Below are 22,650 nucleotides of genomic sequence, written 5' to 3'. Positions count from 1 at the left end.
TTCTAGAGGACAAGAGGCAGATCCTCTTTGCTGCTCCCTTTTGTAAAAGTTTACAGTGCTTTTCTTTCTTTTGTTTTTTGGTTTTCTTTCTCCTTGGCATATTCAGAATAAAAAGGATACGTAATGCCCAGCTCTCTTATGCACATACTTAAGAAACTGTGTCTTACCTCCAACTTCTTTATTCCAGTTGTTACTTAATGATTTAGTTTAGGATCTTTTTTAGAGCATGATGCAATAGGAAAATACTGACTTTAAATTGTATACAGTTTCTTGTTAAAAAAATAATGAAGTACGGTCAGCCCTTGGTCTGTGGGTTCCTCACCCACAGATCCAATCAACCACAAATCAAAAATATTCATGGGAAATATTCCAGAGAGTTCCAAAAAGCAAAACTTGAATTTGCCATGAGCCAACAATTATTTACATAGCATTTACATTGTATAAGGTATTATAAGTAGTCTAGAGATGATTTAAAGTACACGGGAGGGAGGATGTGTATAGATTACATGCAAATACTATGCTGTTTTATAGAAGGCATCCTTGTTTGAGCATCCTTGGACTTTGGTCAGTCTCTGCAGGTGGTCTTGGAACCAATCCCCCAGGGATACTGAGGGACAGATGTATATCATTTATAAGCCCAAATGTTAATTGATGTAAAAATGAACTGTCTGGTCACTATTGTTCTGCTCCCTGGAAAGGAGGTTTAATTTGTTATTGCAGTTACTTGAATGTAGAGTAGATAGCTGCTTAAAACTGGAATAGGATTGTAAACTCCACCCAGCCTATCAGCTGCTTCCAGGAATATCTTTTTTTTTAAAGAAGATGTTGGAGGTAGGAGTTTATTAATTAATTAATTTATTTTTGCTGTGTTGGGTCTTCATTTCTGTGCGAAGGCTTCCTCTAGTTGCGGCGAGCGGGGGCCACTCTTCATCGCGGTGCGCAGGCCTCTCACTATCGCGGCCTCTCTTGTTGCGGAGCACAGGCTCCAGATGCGCAGGCTCAGTAGTTGTGGCTCACGGGCCTAGTTGCTCCGCGGCATGTGGGATCCTCCCAGACCAGGGCTCGAACCCGTGTCCCCTGCATTGGCAGGCAGATTCTCAACCACTGCGCCACCAGGGAAGCCCCAGGAGTATCTTTTGTGTCTCAGAGAAAGGAGGCTTGTGACTATGAACATTTGAGTTATTCTTTTGGCAGATGTGGGACTATTTAAATCTTTGACTAATGCACATAGAACCTTCAAGGAAGAAACCCATAAACAGCAAGGGCATGTATCACACAGTACAGGACAAACCTACTAGAAGTTCAAGATTAGAGGATGCATATCTGAAACATATAAAGTGGAATGGAGAGGGAGAGCACAGTTTCCCTTACTGTTTGCTTATTCAGATTGATAAAGCTTGTCCTGCTTGGTCCTTTTTCTTACTTGTTGAGCCATGTTGATGTATCGGTAAGGTAATTGTCACTGTGTAACCCCCACCCCCAGTTAATTGCATAAAACAGCGACCATCTGTTTGCACACAGTTCTCTGGGATAGCAATATAGGCTGAGTTCAGCTTGGTATGATTTCTGCTGGTCTCACCTGGGATCGTGAATGTGGCTTTAGGCATTTGGTGGCCTAACAGTGACTGGATGGTTTAGAATGGCCTCACTCATGTGTCTGATGGTTGTCAGGCTGTGTAGTTCAGGCCCTTGTCTTTCTTTGTGACCTCTCCAACAGTCTAGCTCAAGTTCATTTGCATCATGGCTTCTAGTGTCAGTCATAAGGGTGGGGGAGGGGCAACATCCCAATACACAAATGCTCAAGCCTCTGCTTGTATCTCATCTTATAATGTCCCTTTGGTCAAGTCAGTCACATAGACAAGTCCAGATTGACGGGGTGGAGGATAAACTCTGTCTCTTGATAGAAGGAGTGGCAGAGTCACATTTCAAAGGTTTTGCATAAAGGGGTGGTAGGAATTGTTCCAGCCATCTTTGCAAACAGTCTACCACAGTCTGACAAGGAACCCGAGGCGGGAAGGATATAGTTGAAGGGTTTGTTTGGTGGTTACGCGTGGCATATAGGTTTAGTAATATATTAGGCACTGTATGGCAGTGTACTCGGTATTATATTTCAACAGAAGAATAGTTGTGTGAAAGTGGTTTGTACCATCCATGTTCTTAGTGATGAATGGATTCTGTGCATATTAGTCATTCAGTTAAATATTTATGGGACATTATTCATGGGCCAGCCCTGTTCTAGGTGATAGGAAAACAGCTGGGGGGAAAAGCACACACAATTCAGTTTGTATAAAAGTCACAAGTAACAAAGAGAAATTTAAAACTTAGTAGTGTGGCTTTTGATTTGGGGTTTGAGGCAGCTGAGTTTGTTCTCCGTGCAAGAATGCCACACAGGCAGAATTTAGCCGCCCGTGAAATTTGGTTTTAAAGAGCAACTTGGTAACTGGTTTCTCTGCTAACAGCAAATATGTATTTTAATTATTGTATTCAAGAAACTACCTTAAAAAGGGAGATTCATGTACTTTTCTACTAAAGAAGGCTGATCTTTCAATCAACAGATATTAAAGGAATAAATCAATTATTGTATTCTCATATCTACCAATCTAAGTAATTCTAGTCTCTTAGTTATAAGCCGTTCAGACAGTTATTCAGTCTCTAGCATCTCCCATCTACTTGCCCAGGTGGGTTGGACTGTGAAGAAACCTTTCTGGAAGAGTCTTATCTAAATGGAATAAGTTAAGACATTTGGACTCGTTGCTTGTCAGGCCAGATTAGTTGGGTCCTTAGTGCTAGGGTGTCAGAAATAGATAATCCTAATTGCATGGGAGCTGAGAGTTTTTCTTTACAGCAGCAGTCTTATGTACTCTTGCTAAGATTGTATTCTTATGGGATGAAAATAGGTATAAAAATGACCTGTTCAGTTTTCCAGGTTGGGGGAAAAAAATCTTATAATTAAAATAATTGTGACCCATGTTTTGAAAAAAAAATCAGAACATTTGTGCTGTTCTTCTTTTCTATTCTGTTTGATCTGACAATCTGCTTGAATCCAGTGGTGACAATACTGGAAAAACTTGTTGCTCTAAAAATGTCACCTTTTGTTGCATGGCCCTGGAAAGGCGGGGAAGTTGGAAGTGACTTTTTTCTTTCTTCTTTCCTTTCTTTTTTTCACCTTTTTATTAAAAAAGCTTTTTATCACTGACATATGTTTGTTAGCATCCCCCTTCCACCACCACCCCAGCCATCTTTATAATGTTGAAACTGAAAGGAAAAATGGAGCTAAGATGAGTTACAGTTAAGTGACTTTTGCTTGTGGCATTGCGCTAGTCTTTGTACAAAATGACCTAAACCAACACTGCTCTTGCTGCCAGGAATTTAAGATCGAAATGGAAAGGAAGATAACTAGTGTTCTGGTTTGCAGTGTGAGAGCGTTACTGTCTGTTAAAATAGGAGCATTAATCCCTCTGAGAGTACATTTAAATTCTACATTAAATTTAAATTCAACATGAAATGTACTGTCTTTCAGCAAGTACATTTAAATTCTGAGATTAAAGTCCACTAGCTATAACATGAAATGATTTTCTTTGAATACCCAAGGGATAACTGTGACTCTAATACTGAATTGTATGTGGTCGGAGCCCATTGTAGAGATGGACAGGCTGTGTAAGGACAGTGCCAAAGTCAAGGCCCCATTGGATAGGTATGGGTATGGGTAGGGAGGAGGGGAAGCCTGGGTTACTGTAGACTGAAATAGGAGGATAAAGATGAGAGAGGGAAACACCAGTTCTACTCGGAATCGGGGAAGGCATAGCTCTTGCTCACAATTAGCCGTGGTTGGTGACAAAATTCTTGGCAAGTATGACAGGGCTTTGGAGGACTCTTACCCAGGGTCATGAATTAATCTAGAGATTTATTTTGAAAGATATTTTCAATGTATAAATCTATGCTCTCCATTTATCAGCAAAATGAATAAACATTATTGACCATCTGTCTTTAGAAATATTCTTGAAAAGTATAAAATGAGTGGTCAGGCCGTAGAACTAGTGTTTTTAAAAGGATGAAACCATGCAACATTAAGACTTAAGATGTTAAAATGGGTATATTTTATTCTTTCTTTTGCAGACATACATTGGAAGTGTGGTTATATCTGTTAACCCATACCGGTCATTGCCCATTTATTCACCAGAGAAAGTGGAAGATTACAGGAACAGAAATTTTTATGAACTGAGCCCACACATGTAAGTATGGTATTAAAGCATTAAGTTTCTCTTTCACTCCAGAGCTGTCTAGTTGACAGATGTGTCCAGCTGTTTCCTCTGAGTCTCAGGAAAATGTTTTAGTCGTTTTTAAAAATTAGATGAAGGAATGTGGAAGTTAATTGTTATGCCTTATTTTAAACTAAAAAAAAGGCAGAATATTTCATTTGGCCTCAGGCTCTTTAAGTTCTGAAATATTTGGGTTCAGTATGTAAAGTATCTTCTGTTAAAAATTCTGTGTAAGTAGCAGCTGCTGCTAATTATTTTTCAAATAAAACAGGAATGGTCATTGTTTGTTATTATAAAGAGCCCAAGCAGCATTTTCATGCTCTTGTTGGGTCAAGAAAGATCCCAAGTGTTGGGTTGTGTAATAGTTTCTGAGGAAAAGGAGTAAGTAATCCCTTCAGTTTATAATACTCATGGACATTGTTCACCAGATGTGTACATTAAGCCAATGATTTCACCTTCCCTGAAGTTAGTCACTTGTTTGATTTTTCTGAGGTCACTTGTTATTGTAAATAATTCCTGTAAATAATAACCTACAATAATTACACAGTACTGAGGTTGAGAAACCCTGAACTAAAGTGAAAGAATCTGCAGAGTTTTAGTTGTGTCCTAGCAGAAAAGAATTTTCTCTGTATGATTGAAGATGGGCTCTATTATTTTTGCTAGAAAATAAATCTAATAATTAAAGAATATACATACCACTGTCTAGATGTTTATTTTAGTTTCTTTTGATAGTGGAGCATACAGTGACATTTTTGGACTGTTTGGAACTAAAGATTTAAATAATTTGTAAAAATGGTTATTAAAAACTAAACACAGTATTTTACCAATCAAGCAGATTCTGATTATTCAGTTTTCTCCTAGAAGTAGGTTTTGCAAGTGAACTTGTTTCATTTTGCCTTAACAAAAATAAAATCTATTGGGATTGACATATATACACTAATATGTATAAAATGGATAACTAATAAGAACCTGCTGTATAAAAAAATAAAATTCTAAAATTCAAAAAAAAATCGGAAATTTGTTTGATAAAGTTATCCCTATAGTTAAAGTCCCTGCAATGAAATACCTTATTTGATGCCTTAATATTTATTTTAAATTCTAGGCCTTGAAGCCATGCCTCTCAAATGCTTAGATCAGCTATGTCAGAGTCCCCCAGGAGCTCAGGAGAAACCTAGTTTCCTAGGCCTTACCTCTAACAAGCCAGGAATCTACATTTTTCACAAGCATTCCAGGTGATTCATATGTATGTGCAAGTTTGAGAACATGTTGTCTCAGAGATATATTTACAAATGTTTTCCCTTCCTTAACTGCTTACCGCAAATTATGATCTTTTACAATAATAGCATGATAACAGTAACAGTAATGGCTTGTATTTATTGAATACTTACTATGTGCAGGTACTTCTCTACATACTTTCCATGTATTATAACTCACGTCATTCTCAAAATAATCCTGTGAGGAAGGTACCATTACAAATGGGGAAGTTGTCTCAGAGAAATAAGTCATTTATCAAAGCTCGTGTGTCGGGAGCAGAGGTGTGAAAACAGTCATCTGCTGTGCCTCTCAGCTGGAAATGGGTTCCACCGTTCTCTTCTTATGGCCTCTTACTGTACAGTTGTATTCTGCTACCTTTGGGTTGCCTGTGTTCCTGCATCCTGGACCCTCCAGGATAACTTGGCTGTGCCTCAGTTTGCTTCCAGAGACCACATGCCATTCTTCCATTTTCAGCTTAAATCTCCACTTTGGGGTTGTTTAGATATATAATAGATGTCCATTCTAGAACATAGAAATTCATGCTGTGGAATATCCACTTTTATCCCTGTTCCTGAAAGATTCCTATAAGAGGCTGCATAGCACTCCTACCCAAGTTCACCCCTTACCCCCCAAGGGAAAAACACCACACCAGCAATAAAATAAATTCCCAGTGTGCTTAAGATAAAGACAGAATCTTTTTACCATGATCTATAAAACATTGTGCATGGGGTGAAAGGTACAGTCTCATCTAATAAATCTGAATTCTCTAGATTCATATCACAGCTCCTTCCCCACCTCACTTTGTTCTTTCAGTCCTCAGCACACTCCTTCCCACCACGTCATCTTTGCACATTCTGTGCCTTCTGCCTGGAATGCTTTTCCCTCCCTTTTCTCCAAGGCAACTCCTGTTCTTCCTTTAGATCTTAGGTTGCATTAGACCTCAAGGAAGAAATGTCCATCCCTCACCCCTTCCTTGCCAAGGTCAGATCTATTGCTCTTGTCACAGTTACAGTTAAACATTTCTTCATGGGATTATTTGATTCATGTCAGCTTCACCTGCCATGCCAGCTTTTGCTCACCATAATATTCTTAGCACCTGAAAGTAAGTGTTCAAAATATATTGAACAGGACTTGGTTTGAGTCCCAGATTTTCCAGTTACAAACCATGTCATCTTGAGCAAATTACTTGAAAAAACTTCAACTCATAGATTAAGTAATTTGTTGTGTACAATGGGAAAATAATTATTAACTCGTAGGATTTTTGTGAGGGATAACTATCTAGTAGATATTTAGAAAATGTAATTATCTGATATAAGTAAAGTGCTTAGCAGGGAATCTGTCGTTATGGACAGCTGTTGCTATTTACAGTGATAAATATAATAATTAATGTAATAATGAGACATGTGGGACACATTCCCGACATTTTAACAGGCTCTTCCTTACCACTTTGTCCTCCACGGTGGGACATTTCCACTTCCTTTAATGCATTTGCCTGCATTCTTCTTTGTGAGTGTCCATCTTTGACAGCATCTGAAACAGTGTCAGTGCTAGCTAGGTTCCCTACTAAAACCCAACCTGACCTTCTCTCATAGGATCTTTGTGATGTAATAGGATAAGATGACTTCAAGCTTTTGATGCGTTCTAATCATAACTCTTCAAGAATTTGGTTCCAATTTGAATAAAAAAGAACTTTAAAGCAACTGACAAAGGATTAATCTCCAAAATTTACAAGCAGCTCATGCAGCTCAATAACAAAAAAACAAACAACCCAATCCAAAAATGGGCAGAAGACCTAAATAGACATTTCTGCAAAGAAGATATACAGACTGCCAACAAACACATGAAAGGATCTCAGCATCACTAATCATTAGAGAAATGCAAATCAAAACTACAATGAGGGCTTCCCTGGTGGCGCAGTGGTTGAGAGTCCGCCTGCCGATGCAGGGGACACTAGTTTGTGCCCCAGTCCGGGAAGATCCCACATGCTGTGGAGCGGCTGGGCCCGTGAGCCATGGCTGCTGAGCCTGCGCGTCCGGAGCCTGTGCTCCGCGACGGGAGAGGCCACAACAGTGAGAGGCCCGCGTACCGCAAAAAAACAAAACAAAACAAAACAAAAAACAAAAAAAAACTACAGTGAGATATCATCTCACACTGGTCAGAATGGCCATCATCAAAATATCTACAAACAATAAATGCTGGAGAGGGTGTGGAGAAAAGGGAACACTCTTGCACTGCTGGTGGGAATGTAAATTGATACAGCCACTATGGAGAATAGTATGAGGTTCCTTAAAAAACTACAAAAAGAACTACCATATGACCCAGCAATCCCACTACTGGGCATATACGCTGAGAAAACCATAAGTCAAAAAGAGTCATGTACCAAAATGTTCATTGCAGCTCTATTTACAATAGCCAGGAGATGGAAGCAACCTAAGTGTCCATCATCAGATGAATGGATAAAGAAGATGTGGTACATATATACAGTGGAATATTAGCCATAAAAAGAAACGAAATTGAGTTATTTGTAGTGAGGTGGATGGACCTAGAGTCTGTCATACAGAGTGAAGTAAGTCGGAAAGAGAAAAACAGATACCGTATGCTAACCATATGTATGGAATCTAAGAAAAAAAAAAGGTCATGAAGAACCTAGGGGTAAGACGGGAATAAAGACACAGACCTACTAGAGAATGGACTTGAGGATATGGGGAGGGGGAAGGGTAAGTTGTGACAAAGAGAGTGGCATGGACATATGTTCACTACCAAACGTAAAATAGATTGCTAGTGGGAAGCAGCCGCATAGCACAGGGAGATCAGCTCAGTGGTTTGTGACCAGCTAGAGGGGTGGGATAGGGAGGGTGGGAGGGAGGGAGATGCAAGAGGGAAGAGATAAGGGAACATATGTATATGTATAACTGATTCACTTTGTTATGAAGCAGAAACTAACACACCATTGTAAAGCAATTATACTCCAATAAAGATGTTTAAAAAAAAAAGAACTTAAGCAGCTGCTCAAACCAAGTACCTTGAAAATTGCTGATTAATTAGCCCCAGATTACATTTGGAATTTCATTTGACCTGTTGTTCACTGTTAGTCTGCAAAACCATCCAGATATTTCCCTCATAACTCATGTGTTTTTGAAGGTGTCCAGAAATTATCTTTCTTTAGATTTCAGACAATTGAAAAATATTTACATTCTACTTAAGTACGTGACTCAGACAGCAGAAATGTATAAATGAATAAAATGAAGATAAACAGTGGCTTCTTATCTATGTTCCTTTTCAAAAATGGTTTTCTGTTGTCATACCTCTTCTATTCCCTTCTCTGGATTCCTGTCCCCTGTATGTTTGGAGCTACACCTTGAGCGTGATAACGTTGGGTGGCTTGCCCAGAGAAATGAGGGCCCTGCTGGGCAGCATAGATGATACTGTTTACCTTTCTGTGTCTTTCCAGCATGGTTTTTAAATATTTTGCACATAAGGAATTTTTCTTAAATATCCCAGTGAGGGCTTAGTATAGTACGTTTCAGACCTCTCAGTAACTGCGTTCATGGAGAACTGCCTAACGTCAGGGATGGGAAAGAATGACAGGGGAGAGAGATAAGGGAGATAACTGAACTATTTACTCTCCCTCCACTCAGAATAGCACGGTGACAAACACCTTCTGATATTTTAGTTACCAAATCCACTGGCCTTCCCTTGGGTGATTGCCTTTTCGTCTTGCAGCAGTAGATAAAGTGTATCACCCTCAGATGGATCTTCCTAAAACCACATCATGGTATTCCCGGAAACCTTCCTGGGCTCCCCATTACTATTTGAGTGAACTCCAGGTTCACTTGGCTTACTGTTGAGGCTCTTGGCAGTCCAGCCTTCGTCCTCCTCTCCAGCCCAAACACCACTTCATGCCTTCGTGGAACCTCCTTTTGAGTCGCAGCTTTCCATGTCTTTTCCTTTCTGCCTCTCCCACCTCATACCCCAGCTCTACTCTTAACATCCCGCCTGTCTCCTAGGTTCTGTCTTAAAGGCTTGATCAGCTCCAGACTAACCCACCAGTGACTCTTCCTGCCTCTGAGTTCTCAGAACTACTCATGTGATCTGGCACACCACCTTTCTTACTGTGGTTAATTGTGTTTCCGTGTCATCTTCTTTAATGAGATAGAAGCTTCTATAGACCAGGAACTTTATCCTGTGCATCTCTGTGGTGCTTTCAGTGCTTTTCTCTTCAGAGCTCAATAACAAGAGAACAAAAGAGGTTTTAAATACTATTTCATTACATTTTACTTGTACTATCTCATCTCTGACAATTCAAGGAAATCAGAGTATTCTTGGCATGCTATTTGCCGCGTTTATTCAAAACTTCATGCAGTGTAATGAGAATTTTTTTTTCATTTTTATAAAAAAGTAGACTAAAGTATTATAGTGCTCTTCAACACTGAGTGTTCAGGTTCGATTCATTCCTGATACAGAGCACTTCCCACCTAATTATATGCAGTGTCTATTGAAGGGAACATGCTGCTAAAAGGAAAAGTGCCCCACCACCAATCCTTCCCGGTAGTCGCGACCCAGGAGTGAGCTGAAATGTGTCCTTCCCAGATTGAGACATGGTGTGGTAGCCATATTACGCAGGCATTACAAGCGCTATTTGAAGCAAGCTGTCTTTCCATTTCAGTAAATGAAAAGCCTTGCAACAAATTCTAAAAACTGAGAAAAATGTCTTAAGGCCTTGAAAAATTTCTGGCTACTCTCGCCTAAAAATGGACAAGTGATTAATGGGAGGATTTGGAATATGTTCCTCTCAGTTATCCAGGTGTGAGCCCCCTGTCTCTAGGGAACCTCTGACCCCTAATTTTATGACAGTTGGTTTTGCAGGACCAGATACTAGTGCCCAGAGAATGACATTGCTAGAATGCTTGTGTGTTTTGAGTCCTTGTTAATCGTGTTATTTTACTCCATTCAGGGTGAACCAGATACATGTTATAAAAAACATTTCTGACTATATCTCAAAATGTGCCAGTGCTGTGGTTGGATGTCCAGAGCTTAGGATAAGGGTTTAAGGGAGAAGCCCCAGGTGTTGTCCCTTTTCTTGTTATCAGTATTTTCCTCTATAGCGGAGTTGAAATTCTGTGAGTAAAATTTTGTTTTGAGAACTTTTATGACAGCTAGATTCTGAACTCTCATAGAGGTTGCTTGTACAACTGGGTGTTAAAGTACTTTCTCAAGGAAAGTGAGAAGGAGTGTGTGTGTGTGTTTGTGTGTGTGTGTTTGTGTGTTGATGTGATGTCACTGAGACTTTTGTATTATTTCCCTCATTTCCTTTTTGGAATAGTGGAGCCTCCCATTCATTCAGTCCCTCCCAGAAAACCACTTGCAGAAAAGGGTTTTATGCTTTCCCATCTAGCATTCTTTCTACTTTTTGCTTTAGGAAAGTTACTTATTTACTGAGCAAATGTTTATCGAGAGCTTACCATATGCCAGACTCTCTTTTAGGCACTGACATACAGCAGTTGAACAAAGCAGATAACATTCCTGTCTTCGTGAGGGAGACAATCCTCAAACTTAAGTATACAGAAACCAAGATTGTTCAAACCGTTGGTTAGGGGGGAAAAGGGTAGAGCAAAGGGAGGAAAGCTTTTGTGAAAAACAAAATGAATTTAAATAGTATTCTTATAAAGCACCTCTAAGCCATGTTGTCTCAGGTAGTTTAAGTCAGTAGCCCATAGGTTGTGATCTGGAAGGGCCTGCATCTGTGTACGTCTCTAATCCACATGAGTAACTTGTGCAGGGGGGCATCTGAGCTCCGTCTTACTCTTTAGTTGGGATACCTTAAGTTAACATCTCATGTGGAATGCCACCATCTTAAAAAGAGTTCAAATTGCCCCTTTCCCTTTCTGCATGACTGTCATGGGTCAGAATAAGCAGAAGGCAGCCACCGTATTTGCTGTCTTGGCAGATACTTGTTGGATTCTGGACAAATGTGGATGAGAAGACTTCTTGATGAGAGAGATTGATTCCTATTAGCAGTGCGATGCAATGTGGTAGTGAAGGGTAGGTGTTAAATTGAAGCTTCCTGAGGCTGGGTCCATGCCGAGAGACACGTCTGGGCTTCGCACTGAATCAGATTTTATGAAGCTCCGTGAACTGAACTTCCTGCCTTTAACTCTCAAACTTTTATTCTCAGTCTGTTGCTTTATGGGAGTTATTTTCAAAACAGTGTCTTTCAGAATACATACTCTTGGCAGAAAGGGACCTCAGCTAATTTCTCTTTCAGATTATGAACTTTTAAAAATAAAGTTGGACGGTTGGTTCTATACTACCATAATGTTTTTACCATGAAAATCATTGTGATAGAAGAATACATTTATTAATGAAAAGTGTTTTTGTATGTCTGAGAAGTCTCAAAATCCTAGTTTCTAGATCCCTAATTAGAATTTTTATCACTTCTCAGAAAAATGCACGTCTCAGACTTGAAAGTTTATTTTGAAAAGGCAATTCATAAAGCCGATCACACGTTCATACCAGCATACATGATTATTTCATTGGTGTATAATATTAAGGGGAAAAAATTGATTCTTGACAAAATAGGTTGCTTCCTGCCAGAATGTTACAGGACTTTCACAGGCCCTGAGAAATTCTGCAGCCTTCTGGAAGAGATCCATTTTATCCAAAGGAGTGGCACTGAGGCCTCAGCCCTGAAAAGCGTTAGCCTGACACTTCATCTGCACTTGGAACCCACGTGAGGAGTGCTGTCTAGAGGGGGTGTGTTCAGGGGAGGGGTGCCCCCTTTGTTGTTGAAATAAGACACACTGCTGTGGTCTGGTGCTGGGACTTGTGTGGCAGTAGGACCGGATGGGTGGGTTGAAGGGAACTGTGTGGGAGTTTGTCTAAACAGGGCCCGGCAAATACTGGTCCTGATCCAGTCTGGGGAAATCAGCAAAGCCAGGAGTAATAGAAACAGAGTGCAGTAAGGCTCCCAAGGGGGCCCATCCTTGGGAGACTGGGGAACCAAGAGTGGGCACTGGGGCTGTCATGGGACAGAAATCCATGCAAGGGAAGCAGGCCCTGGAGGACCAGCCCCAGGAAGGGGGCTTGCTGCTCTCCCCACAGTCTAGGTGTACTTTCCACCCGCTGCAGCCTGTCTCAGGGATCCAAACCCTCGAGCAGAAGTGATTGTTCGTTCATTTGATCAACATTATTAATCATCTACAGTATGTGTGAGGTGTTGGGGATACAAAAATTATTCATCCCTAAGGATTCACAGCCTAGTGTGGGAAACAGACCAGTGAGCAGATAACTGGAGAAGAGAGAGAACTGCTGTGAAAAAGGTGGGAGATCAGAGTGCCCATATGTTCAGGTCTGCCCTGGACAGTCCGTCACTCCTGTTGTATCAGCATAATTATCAGTAGTGCCCCCTGTCCTCACAGGTGTCTGAGTGTGGTCCCCGTGGATCAGGTGCTGTGGGTGTGCCAGGGAGAGGGTGTTCAGCCCTGCCTGAGGAGCTGGGGGATGGGACAGTGGGAGTCTTGAAGGATGAATTTGCCACATAGATAAGGAATAGGGTTTAGGCCCAGGAGATCATTTTCCCAGCAGGGGGAATAGTGTTGATCCAGTGGTTCAGCAGTTGTTATTTGAGTGCCTGTCAAGTACCAGGCATGAGTGCAGGTACTGGGCAAATATCTTGGCCCTTTGGAGCTTACATCCTAGCAGGGGGAGAGACCATAAACCAGAGAAGGAAATAAACTAAATGGTGTTGGAGATGGTGACGAGTGCACAGAAGGACTGTGTGAGGGTGAGGGTTCCACGGTGTATCATTTGATATAGGGTGGCCAGGGATGCCTCACTGAGATGGTGATACTCCAGTCGTGTCCTGGGGGGTGAGGGGACGAGCCGTGTGAAGTGCGGAGGGAGGAGCGTTCTGGGCCAAGGGAACAGTGTGTGCCAAGAACCGAAGGGGAGACCCAGAGATACGACATGGCCCGTCCATGATCTCAATTCCTGTGGTTCCCAGAGGCTGGAATGCAGGATGCAAGCTGGGAAGGGGGATATATGGTAGAAGAGGAAGAGCAGATCTGGGTCACAAATGGCTTGTGTGCTGAGGATTTGCAGTTTTAAGCAGGCAGGAGGAGAGATAAGGTCAGCCTTGAGATTTGGACTGTTCTGGAGCCCCAGGGGAAGAGGAACTCAAGGACAGTGAAGTTTAGGGATCTGGTTGGCTTTGGCAGTAATCCAGACTAGAAGGGAAGAGGGCAGAGTCTCATCTGGAAATGGGTGGACATTTCAGAGGCAAACCCATAGAACTCGGGGGGAGTGACTGAAGAGTGAGGGGGGCGGGAGGGAGGCTCCGAGGCCAGTCATGACTCCCGGCTGAGCTGGGGGTGTGGATGCCAAGCAATTCCCGAAAAGGTGAACTAGTCTGGAGACGGCCTTGTAAAGCAGCAGTGGGCACTGGGGGTTGGCATGAACATGGAGTAGGGGGCTTCCTCCCTGGCACCTTTGTGTTCCCTGATCCAAGCATGGGGACAGAGTGGCTTGTCTGAACTTAGGGAAGAGAACGTGTGTAGACCTTCATTTCCAGTATTGGCTCTTTTGCACTCACGCTCAGTCACTGAGCATTTCTCTTTTATAAATGTGCTTCTGAACGGTTTTAAGTAAAATTTGAATAATCCCTCATTAGTGTATGAATTTACCGTGTAGCTGTTTTATTTTTAAGGTAATTATTTGTTCTGTGTTCAGTTGTTTATGCCTCTCAACTCCTTGGCTGTACGTGGCTTTGATCTTTCTCCTCAGGTGATTATGATTTGGGAAGCAAATAGGCCCGCTTTTGCTGTGTGTGAACTCCCCTCTCCCATGTTTTCTGCTTTTTGGGTCTGTGGTTAGCTGTGTATATTTTTAAGAGAGTGCAGTTTTGTAGTCTTATTTTCTTACTCCTTAAACCTGATGGCTTGAAATTTCAGCATTGAGACATTCACTGCTCTCATCAATTCCCATGTTTCCCTTATCACCTGTTTTATTCCCCAGTGGCCCAAGAGCAGATGTTGTGTGTTTTCTGATACCAGAGGTATGGCTATTTCCAATACCAATTCTCCGATGCCAGCTGGGTGTCTAACAATACAATTCAATTCTGGTGCTAACTACCCAGAGTTATTGCAGGTCTCAGAGGTCAAGGGCTCAGCCCCACAAGACAGCCCCCACTTCAGATGCCAGTGAAAAATGGAGTGCCCAGGCCACCCACACTTCTACCCAGCTGACTACAAATTTGGGGGTTTCTACTACCCCCTCAGGTTCAGTACTTCGCTGGAATGACTCATAGAACTCAGGAGAACACTCATATTTACTGGTTTATTGTAAAGGATGCGACTCAGGAACAGCCACATGGAAGAGATACATAGGGCAAAGTATAGGGGATGAGGGGTGCAGAATTTCCTTGCCTCTCTGGGCAGGCCAGCTTCCCAGCACATCAGTGCCTTCAATCCAGAAGCTCCGGAATCTCCTTGTTGAAGAGTCTTTATAACCCAATCTGCAGCCCCCATCCCCTTCCTGGAGCTGGGGAGGTGGAGCTGAAAGTACCCACCCTTTGATCATGTGTTTGGTCTTTCTGGTGACCAGTCCCCAGCCTGAAGCTACTTAGGAGTCCCACCATGAGTCACTTCACTAGTGTAAACTCAGGTGTGGGCAGAAGGGGCTTGTTATGAATAACAAAAGGCAGTCCTGTTACTCAGGAAATTCCAAGGGTTTTAGGAGCTCTGTGCCGGGAACCAGAGATGCAGAAGAAATATATTATTGTACCACAGATATGCATGCACGTATGGATACATCCTTCTTAAGAAGCGTAGTAAGCTTGTCCTGAAATAAGACTTGAGTGTTAGCTTCCTGAAGCCAGGTTAATGTCGGAGTTTCTGTATGGTGTTATAGAAACCTGAATTAGTGGGCCTTCTTTTTATAAGAAATATCTTAAGGGTAGTTCAACCTAAGGGTAGTTCAGTTCCGTAAACATTGAATGTTATAAAGACTCAGCTGTCCAGTCCCCTCTCAGGCACCCCCTCTACATGGGCCCTGGACCCCATCCAGCCCCTCTTATACCCTTAAGGGCATTACTCTGTGCTTATTTCCCCTCTCCACTGTATTATCAACTTTTTCTTCTCCCTCTTCCCTTTCCACCAATGTACATGCTATAATATTTCTCTTGATTCCATGTCACCTAGCTATCACACTGTTTGATTCCCTTTATTACTTTTTGAAAAAGTTGCATATACTTGTTGTCTCCAGTTTATCTTCTTTTCTTTATTAAATTCACTCTAGTCAGACTTTTATCTCTCTTCTCCATGAAAACTGTTCTTTTCAAGATCATCTATGACCTCCATGTTGTCAACTCCAATAATCAAATTTTGAATCTTCTTCTTTCTTTAATTATCAGTAATATTTGACAGTGTGACCAATTCCTTCCTAAAACCCTTTTTAAAATTTGACTTTCTGGCCTCCACATTTTCCTGTTTTCCTCTAGCACACTGGCTGTTCCAGCTCTTGGGTGGAAGGCTGGATGTGCCTCTTCCTCTCTACCTCTGAATGCTGGTATGTCCAAGGGTTTGGCTTTGGGGCCTTTTCCTTCTCCTCTGTAGGCACTTAGATGAGCCCATTTGGGCTTTAAATATGTCCTGATGCCCCCAGATTTAGGTCTCCAGCTGGACCTCACCCCTGAGCTCCTGGTGACTCAGCTACATTCAACCCTTCAGTATCTCCCTGGGGTGTCCAAGAGGCACCTGGAACTTCACATGCTTCAGACTGGAGGGCACCCCCGTCCCCATCCTTTCTCTCTTCCCGGGCAGCGGCAGTACCATCCTTTGGCTGCTCACACCACAAACCTTTTCTTCCTTCTCTCTCCCACCCCACATTCAGTCCACTATCGGGTCTTGTTGGTGCTGCCTGTACATATCCCAGTCTCGCCACCACTGCCACTGTGCTCGTCTGAGCTGCCATCCTTTTTCACTTAGATTATTGTGGTAGCCTCCTAACGGGTCTTCCTGTTTCAACTCTCCCGTTGTCGCCTTCTCCCACACCTCGATCCCCTGGCCATCTTTTCCCCAAAAATGTGGCGGCTGTGGGCTAAAGTCCTCTTTCTTAAAGATGTCCACTGGATTGTTTTTCTTTGCTTTGGAAACCTGCAGTGGCTCGCGCGTGACCTGCAGAGCTCCACTTGATGTGAGCACTGGCCACCTGACTGCCCTTGTGAACTTCCCATCCCCTTGCTGCAGTCACGCTGGTTCCTCACTGCTCCTCTCACACGCCACCTGCTCTGCGTCGCTCTCTCCCCTTCAAGGGACCAACTTGTTTGTTCTCTCACTTCAGTTAGGGAACGCCTTAATCGTCACTGATTACCTAAAATACCTAAAATAGCAACCCCTGCCCCAGCCATTCACTGTCCCCTTAGACTGCTTTACTTTTATTTGTTTATCATCTGACATTTCACTAGGTGTTTGTTGTGTCTTTATTATTTGTCTCCTATATGTGAATGTCATCTTTAGGAGAACAGGGGCTTTGTTATTTCACATAGCAATTAGAATCCATGGCAATTAGAATAATGTCTGTCGTGTAGCAGCTACTCCATAAGTATTTGTTGAGTGAGTGACTGAATTAATGAATATGGTGACCTACTCTTTGTTAGAAACTGTGTATAGAAGATACACATGGTCTTTGTCTTCACGAATCTCAGGCTAGTTGGGAGGAGAGGGGAATGGCTACATAAGCAGGTCTTTTTTTTTTTTTTTTGCGGTACGCGGGCCTCTCACTGTTGTGGCCTCTCCCGTTGTGGAGCACAGGCTCCGGACACACAGACTCAGTGGCCATGGCTCACGCGCCCAGCCGCTCCGCGGCATGTGGGATCCTCTCGGACCGGGGCACAAACCCGTGTCCCCTGCATCGGCAGGCGGACTCTCAACCACTGTGCCACTAGGAAAGCCCCGAGCAGGTCATTTTTATATAATAGTGTTCTTGCAATGACAGGGAATAAGGTGGAAGCACAAAAAATTGGTGGGTTCAGAAATTCTGAAGGTGCCACCTATGTTGAGTCTTCAAGAAGGAATTCTAGAAATAGGTGGCCACTGTAAAGTGTAATAATGATCTACATGGAAGATAAAGCGAAGGACGGACCAGTTTGACTAAGCCACAGTGAGCCAGGATGATAGGAAGGTATTTGAGGAGGTAAAAGGTATTTGAGTTGAGATGATAGCTACATGTAGAACTTTTTTTTTTTTAAATAAAACATTCAAATACCAGTCTACTTTAATCATTGGGAGGATTGAAGGATTATGTTTATTCTAAAGTAATAGGAGGAGAGTTTGGGATGAGGGCATTACTTAAAATTACAAGCTTATGTGTCGGGAAAAATTGCCGTCTTGCATTTTCAGTCACCAACTGGAAAAAAAAATTGTGACTTGTTAAATATGCCTAAGTGTGTACGTGTATAAATGCAGTGTTTTAATGAATGAGTGGTAAATGACTGAATGTTGAAATGAATTTTGTAAGTATAAACAGATGTTAGTTCATTATGTTTTATGACAAAACCTCTAGTTGCTATTGGTGATGAATCATAATGTTATTCAGGAGGAAGAACATTTGATATACAACAGTCCTGATTGTCACTCGTCATTGACTTACGCGAAGGATGTGCTGTCCTTTGGATAGGGAATCCTCCCCTTGGGATATTTGTGTTCATTGTCTGAATGCGTGGGCCGTCAGCTTGAGGTCTGAAAAGAATATGCCCAATTACGTTAGAAACATAACGTAATAGATGGTTTAGTCTAATTTCACAAGAAGTTAGCAGTAGAGGAATAAGTTAGAATGCATACATTTTCTACTAATCTTTGTCCTTCAGTCCACCTCAACAGCACAACATTAGAAAGCACCTGAACGGAGGGAAGATTATTTGGCTGGTTTGCACCATGGACCTTTATTTTGGGGAAACACAAGCAGGCATCCTCTTAGGGTTGCCTACTTAAGACCTAGACTGCCACCAGAGGGGTCCATTTCCACTTTTACCATCTATATTTTCGTGAAGTGTGGGTTGCTAAGGGCTCTTGAATGTTTCTTTAGGGCTTGCTAGTTTTTAAGCCACTGCTTTGATTACTTTCAAAAGATATACTCTCACCCTCAGATACCCTACCTCACATTCCGTCCTACAGTGTTGCTGCTGCTTTTCTCTATATTTATAATTGCCTTGGCCATTGTTAAATGGCAAAAGCTTATACATAATTTTGTCGTGTGAATAGCATTATGGATAAAAACAAGGATGTTAAAAATGGCAGAATCCCATCCGTGATCAGAGAAATGTATTAAAGACAATGTTACTGAAGTGTAAAGTTGTTAGGACATAAATTATAAAATGCACCCATGTAGCTATTTAAGATTGTGCAATATGGGTGAGTCATTGCTGTCTGGTTACTCATTACCTGGAACATGGGTATAAGGAAGGAGAAAGTGTGGAAATGTGTATGGGTGTTTCTTGGACATTGCTCCTAAAACAAATAGAAAATGGTGTATAATGCTTTGAACATTTGCTTCCTTTTCATAATGTAATATGATTGTCATTATAACAGTATCCCATCTATGATTGTATGTGCTATACTTTGTCTTGCAGGCATAGATAAGGTAGCATAAATGAGTCTTAGAACTTGAAAATCTTTGTCATTTTCTATACTTAAAGATTTTTCTTTGGTGTTTGCATATATCTGGCATTGATCTTGAACAGAACTTAGAAAATTAAAATCAGTCCTAAGAGAAAATTCTGACTGTGAAAATAGAGAGGTTGAGTTTGAATAAATTTGTGGCTAGGGATCAGTTAGTTGTAAGCTCTCCTTCTCTTGGCCTCTTCTTGCCTATCCCACTGTTGCTTTCATTTCTTCTTTTCAGGCACCCTGGTCTTGTATTGTTACACTCACTTCACTCTTCTCCACGTATTCAAATCCTACTCATCTTTCAAGATGCGTCCGGGGTACACCTGCATTTTGAAGCCTCTTCCCAAAAATGCCACTTGGTAGTCCTAACATGTATTTTCCATAGCATGCATTATGTCACAGTTGTATGGACTTCGTTGCATACTACCTTATATATTTCATTAATTGTTTCCTATTTAAGGGTTGGACAAGAGGAAGCATCTTTTGAGCAAGGACTATGCAATTATAATTATTTTCTTGCCTCAAGATCATTGGTCTTAAAATCCATCCAGTATGTTTGTTTATCTATAGTTAACCTCAAGTCGTACCATCCTAATGTATTGTGTACATTATAAAACATCCACAAGAACAGGAACTTTAAAAAATGATAAAGATCTGTAAGTAGAAGTTATAATATTTTATATCCATATTCCAGTGGCTCATCGTGGGCATACCCTGAGATGCACACACCTCACTTTGGAGACCTAGTGTTAGGGACATGTTAGGGACTCAGGAAGTATTTATTTTTAGCCTTCAGCTATTTTCTGCTGGTTGTTAACAGATTTTCTACCTGTCCAAAATAAAACTCAAGGCGATAGTCTAAGTATGTTTGACATCTAGTTAGGGAATCTCAGGGATGTATTAGAATAAGGTAGGCTATGCTTGGAGAACAAGACTTCACAGCTCAAGACACAACACACTGAAGGTTTGCTTGTCACTGACCACGCAGTCTGATGGGGGTCAGATGGTGTTCCTCAGAGGCTGTCCTCTAAATGGTGACTCATATACAAGCTGTAGTTGTAGCAGCTGGAACACATGGCTTTTAAGGTTGCTGTGGGAGGTGAAGAGAGAGCATAGTCAGCTCTTCCTCATTGGCTGGTGTGCAGTCACACGGGCCCAACCTCCTGCAAAGGAAGCTGGGAAATGCACCCAGGAAGGGGAAAATGGAATGGGATTTAGTCAACATGTGGCATGGCCTCCTGTTTACCAGGATCATCTGTTCATTTCATTAGGGTTGTTACTGTTTGATAATTTAACTCATGGGTTACCATGTAAAAGCAAGCTTCTGTATGAATTTAAACATGAGTTTAGTAGTATAATTTAGAAAGAAAATAAGTCCTCTTAAAGCACTTTCAAATATTTTTTCCTTGTAATGACTGTAATCACCGTGCGTTTTCACATTTCCATTTGAATCTTATTTGAATACATTTTAAACTACAAAAGTAAAACTGTTCACTCATTTTTCATGTTTCTGTTGTTATTCCTTTTTTTTTTCATGCTGCTAATCGGCAGAGACTAGTGGCTTATTGGTTTATTATGAACAAAGGTTTTTAATAGTGTCACATCTCATTGCAGTTCACAGAAGTAGTTAATATGTGAATATTATCTAAATGCTCTAATAGCTTATGCCAGTAGATCTGTCTTTGGTCCAATTCCTATATTACCAATTTTCTTGGAACCAATATGTTTATCGAGAGTTTTAGAAGATTAGATGCTGATCTCATCTATATTAATTCACATATTCATCTATTGGGAATTGTGGCAAAACGGGTTTAACCAGCTTTGAAACTTAAGCCAGTGCAATGTTAATTTTTTTGGATTCAACTCTTCTGAGAATGAATGAATAAGAACCAGTTTCCCTTACACTGAGAAGTTTAAGTTGTGTTTAAGGACAATGTTAGTTAAATTCTTTTTCCAAATACGAATGTAGTCAAAGATGGAAGGTGAAGAAATATTAAAATTTTAGAGGTGACTGCAGAAGAATATTAATATTACTTCTGACCGATAAATTTTCATTTTAAAGCTAGAATACTAATTTTCATGGTGGGAAAGCCAAAAACAACCCTTCACTCCCAATAAATAATGTCACTGTATTTTCATCTTATATAATGTAGATGATACATTACATTTAATTTTACTTCCAACTTATACTAGTCGTTCTCTTGTAAAGTTTGGCCATGATCAGGTACTTTGCAAAAATGCTCACAGTACATCCTTTACATACTTTTCTTGCATCCTCTTAATCTGGAAAAATATACTTGTTTTTTGGTAAACAGTTTCATTGGATATAAAAAGCAAGTTCCAGTTTATACATATCCATGCATTTATTAAATAGCTAATTATCTTCGTATGTGTATTTATCTTTTTTTTATACAACACTGTATCTCCTTTTGGGAATAGACTAAGTTTTCTATTTTCTTTGAATGGTATAAGAGTACCAAATCAAGTATCTTGCTCATTTTCACTGTTAATATTTGTAGGTTGATGTACCCAAAGGTATTAAAAATCATTGTCAATCAACTCTTTGATGACATTAAATAGAACATTAAACTATCATATAGTTAAAATAGGATTCTGCTTAACCATTAAACTAGATGCACACTTGCATATTGGGGTTTTCTACTCTTCTCTCCGCTTGGAATGCCTCAGCCTCCACAATCTCTGTGTGTGTGTGTCTGTCTGTCTGTCTGTCACAAGTTCTCCTCCCTCACCTCTTTCAAGTTTTTGCTCACATGCCACCTTCTTAGCAGGTCCTTCCATTGTTATCCTTTCTAACAATTTCATCCTGCTCCCCTTTTCTGCCCTGTCCCAGCATTCGCCATCCCTCCCTCGCTTTATTTCTCTCTTTTACCAACTTCCAGCACATTATACTTTACTTATTTTCTTTATTGCCTGCCTTCCCCTCCACCTCACCCACAGGAGGTCAGGTCCATGTTCACTTCTGTATTCCCAGTGCCTAGAACAGTGGCTGGCACATATTAAACAGTCTGTAATATCAGTTAAATAGATTAGATAAACCTTTAATCACATGTTCAGAAATTTCTGATGTTCTAGGAATTCACATCAGAAGATGAAGCCAGACTGTAAGGACTTTGCTTGGATATCTTAGCTTGATATTTAGTGACTTCTGAAAAAAAAAAGAGGGGGGGGGAATTTTCAAATGGTGTGATATAATTTTAAAAATTTAGGAAACACCTTCTTTTTTTTTTTTTTTTTTTTTTTTTTTTTTTTTTTTGCGGTATGCTGGCCTCTCACTGTTGCGGTCTCTCCCGTTGCGGAGCACAGGCTCCGGACGCGCAGGCTCAGCGGCCATGGCTCACGGGCCCAGCCACTCCGCGGCATGTGGGATCTTCCCGGACCGGGGCACGAACCCGTGTCCCCTGCATTGGCAGGCAGACTCTCAACCACTGCGCCACCAGGGAAGCTCAGGAACCACC

General features: G+C 41.2%; 1 protein-coding gene across 3 annotated transcripts in view; it reads left to right on the top strand.

The window, feature by feature from the left end:
* Positions 1-22,650, top strand: part of MYO1B (myosin IB) — a 192,528-nt gene that overhangs the window by 55,340 nt on the left and 114,538 nt on the right. For all 3 annotated transcript variants that reach the window (XM_032638061.1, XM_032638059.1, XM_032638060.1), the window contains one exon: positions 4,117-4,232. In XM_032638061.1, coding sequence (XP_032493952.1) covers positions 4,117-4,232 — 116 coding nt within the window. The remainder of the gene's footprint in view (positions 1-4,116; positions 4,233-22,650) is intronic.

The sequence above is a fragment of the Phocoena sinus genome, chromosome 7 (assembly GCF_008692025.1).
Source record: "Phocoena sinus isolate mPhoSin1 chromosome 7, mPhoSin1.pri, whole genome shotgun sequence".
Classification (NCBI taxonomy): Eukaryota; Metazoa; Chordata; class Mammalia; order Artiodactyla; family Phocoenidae; genus Phocoena; species Phocoena sinus.
This window is presented reverse-complemented; position numbering and strand designations above follow the sequence as displayed.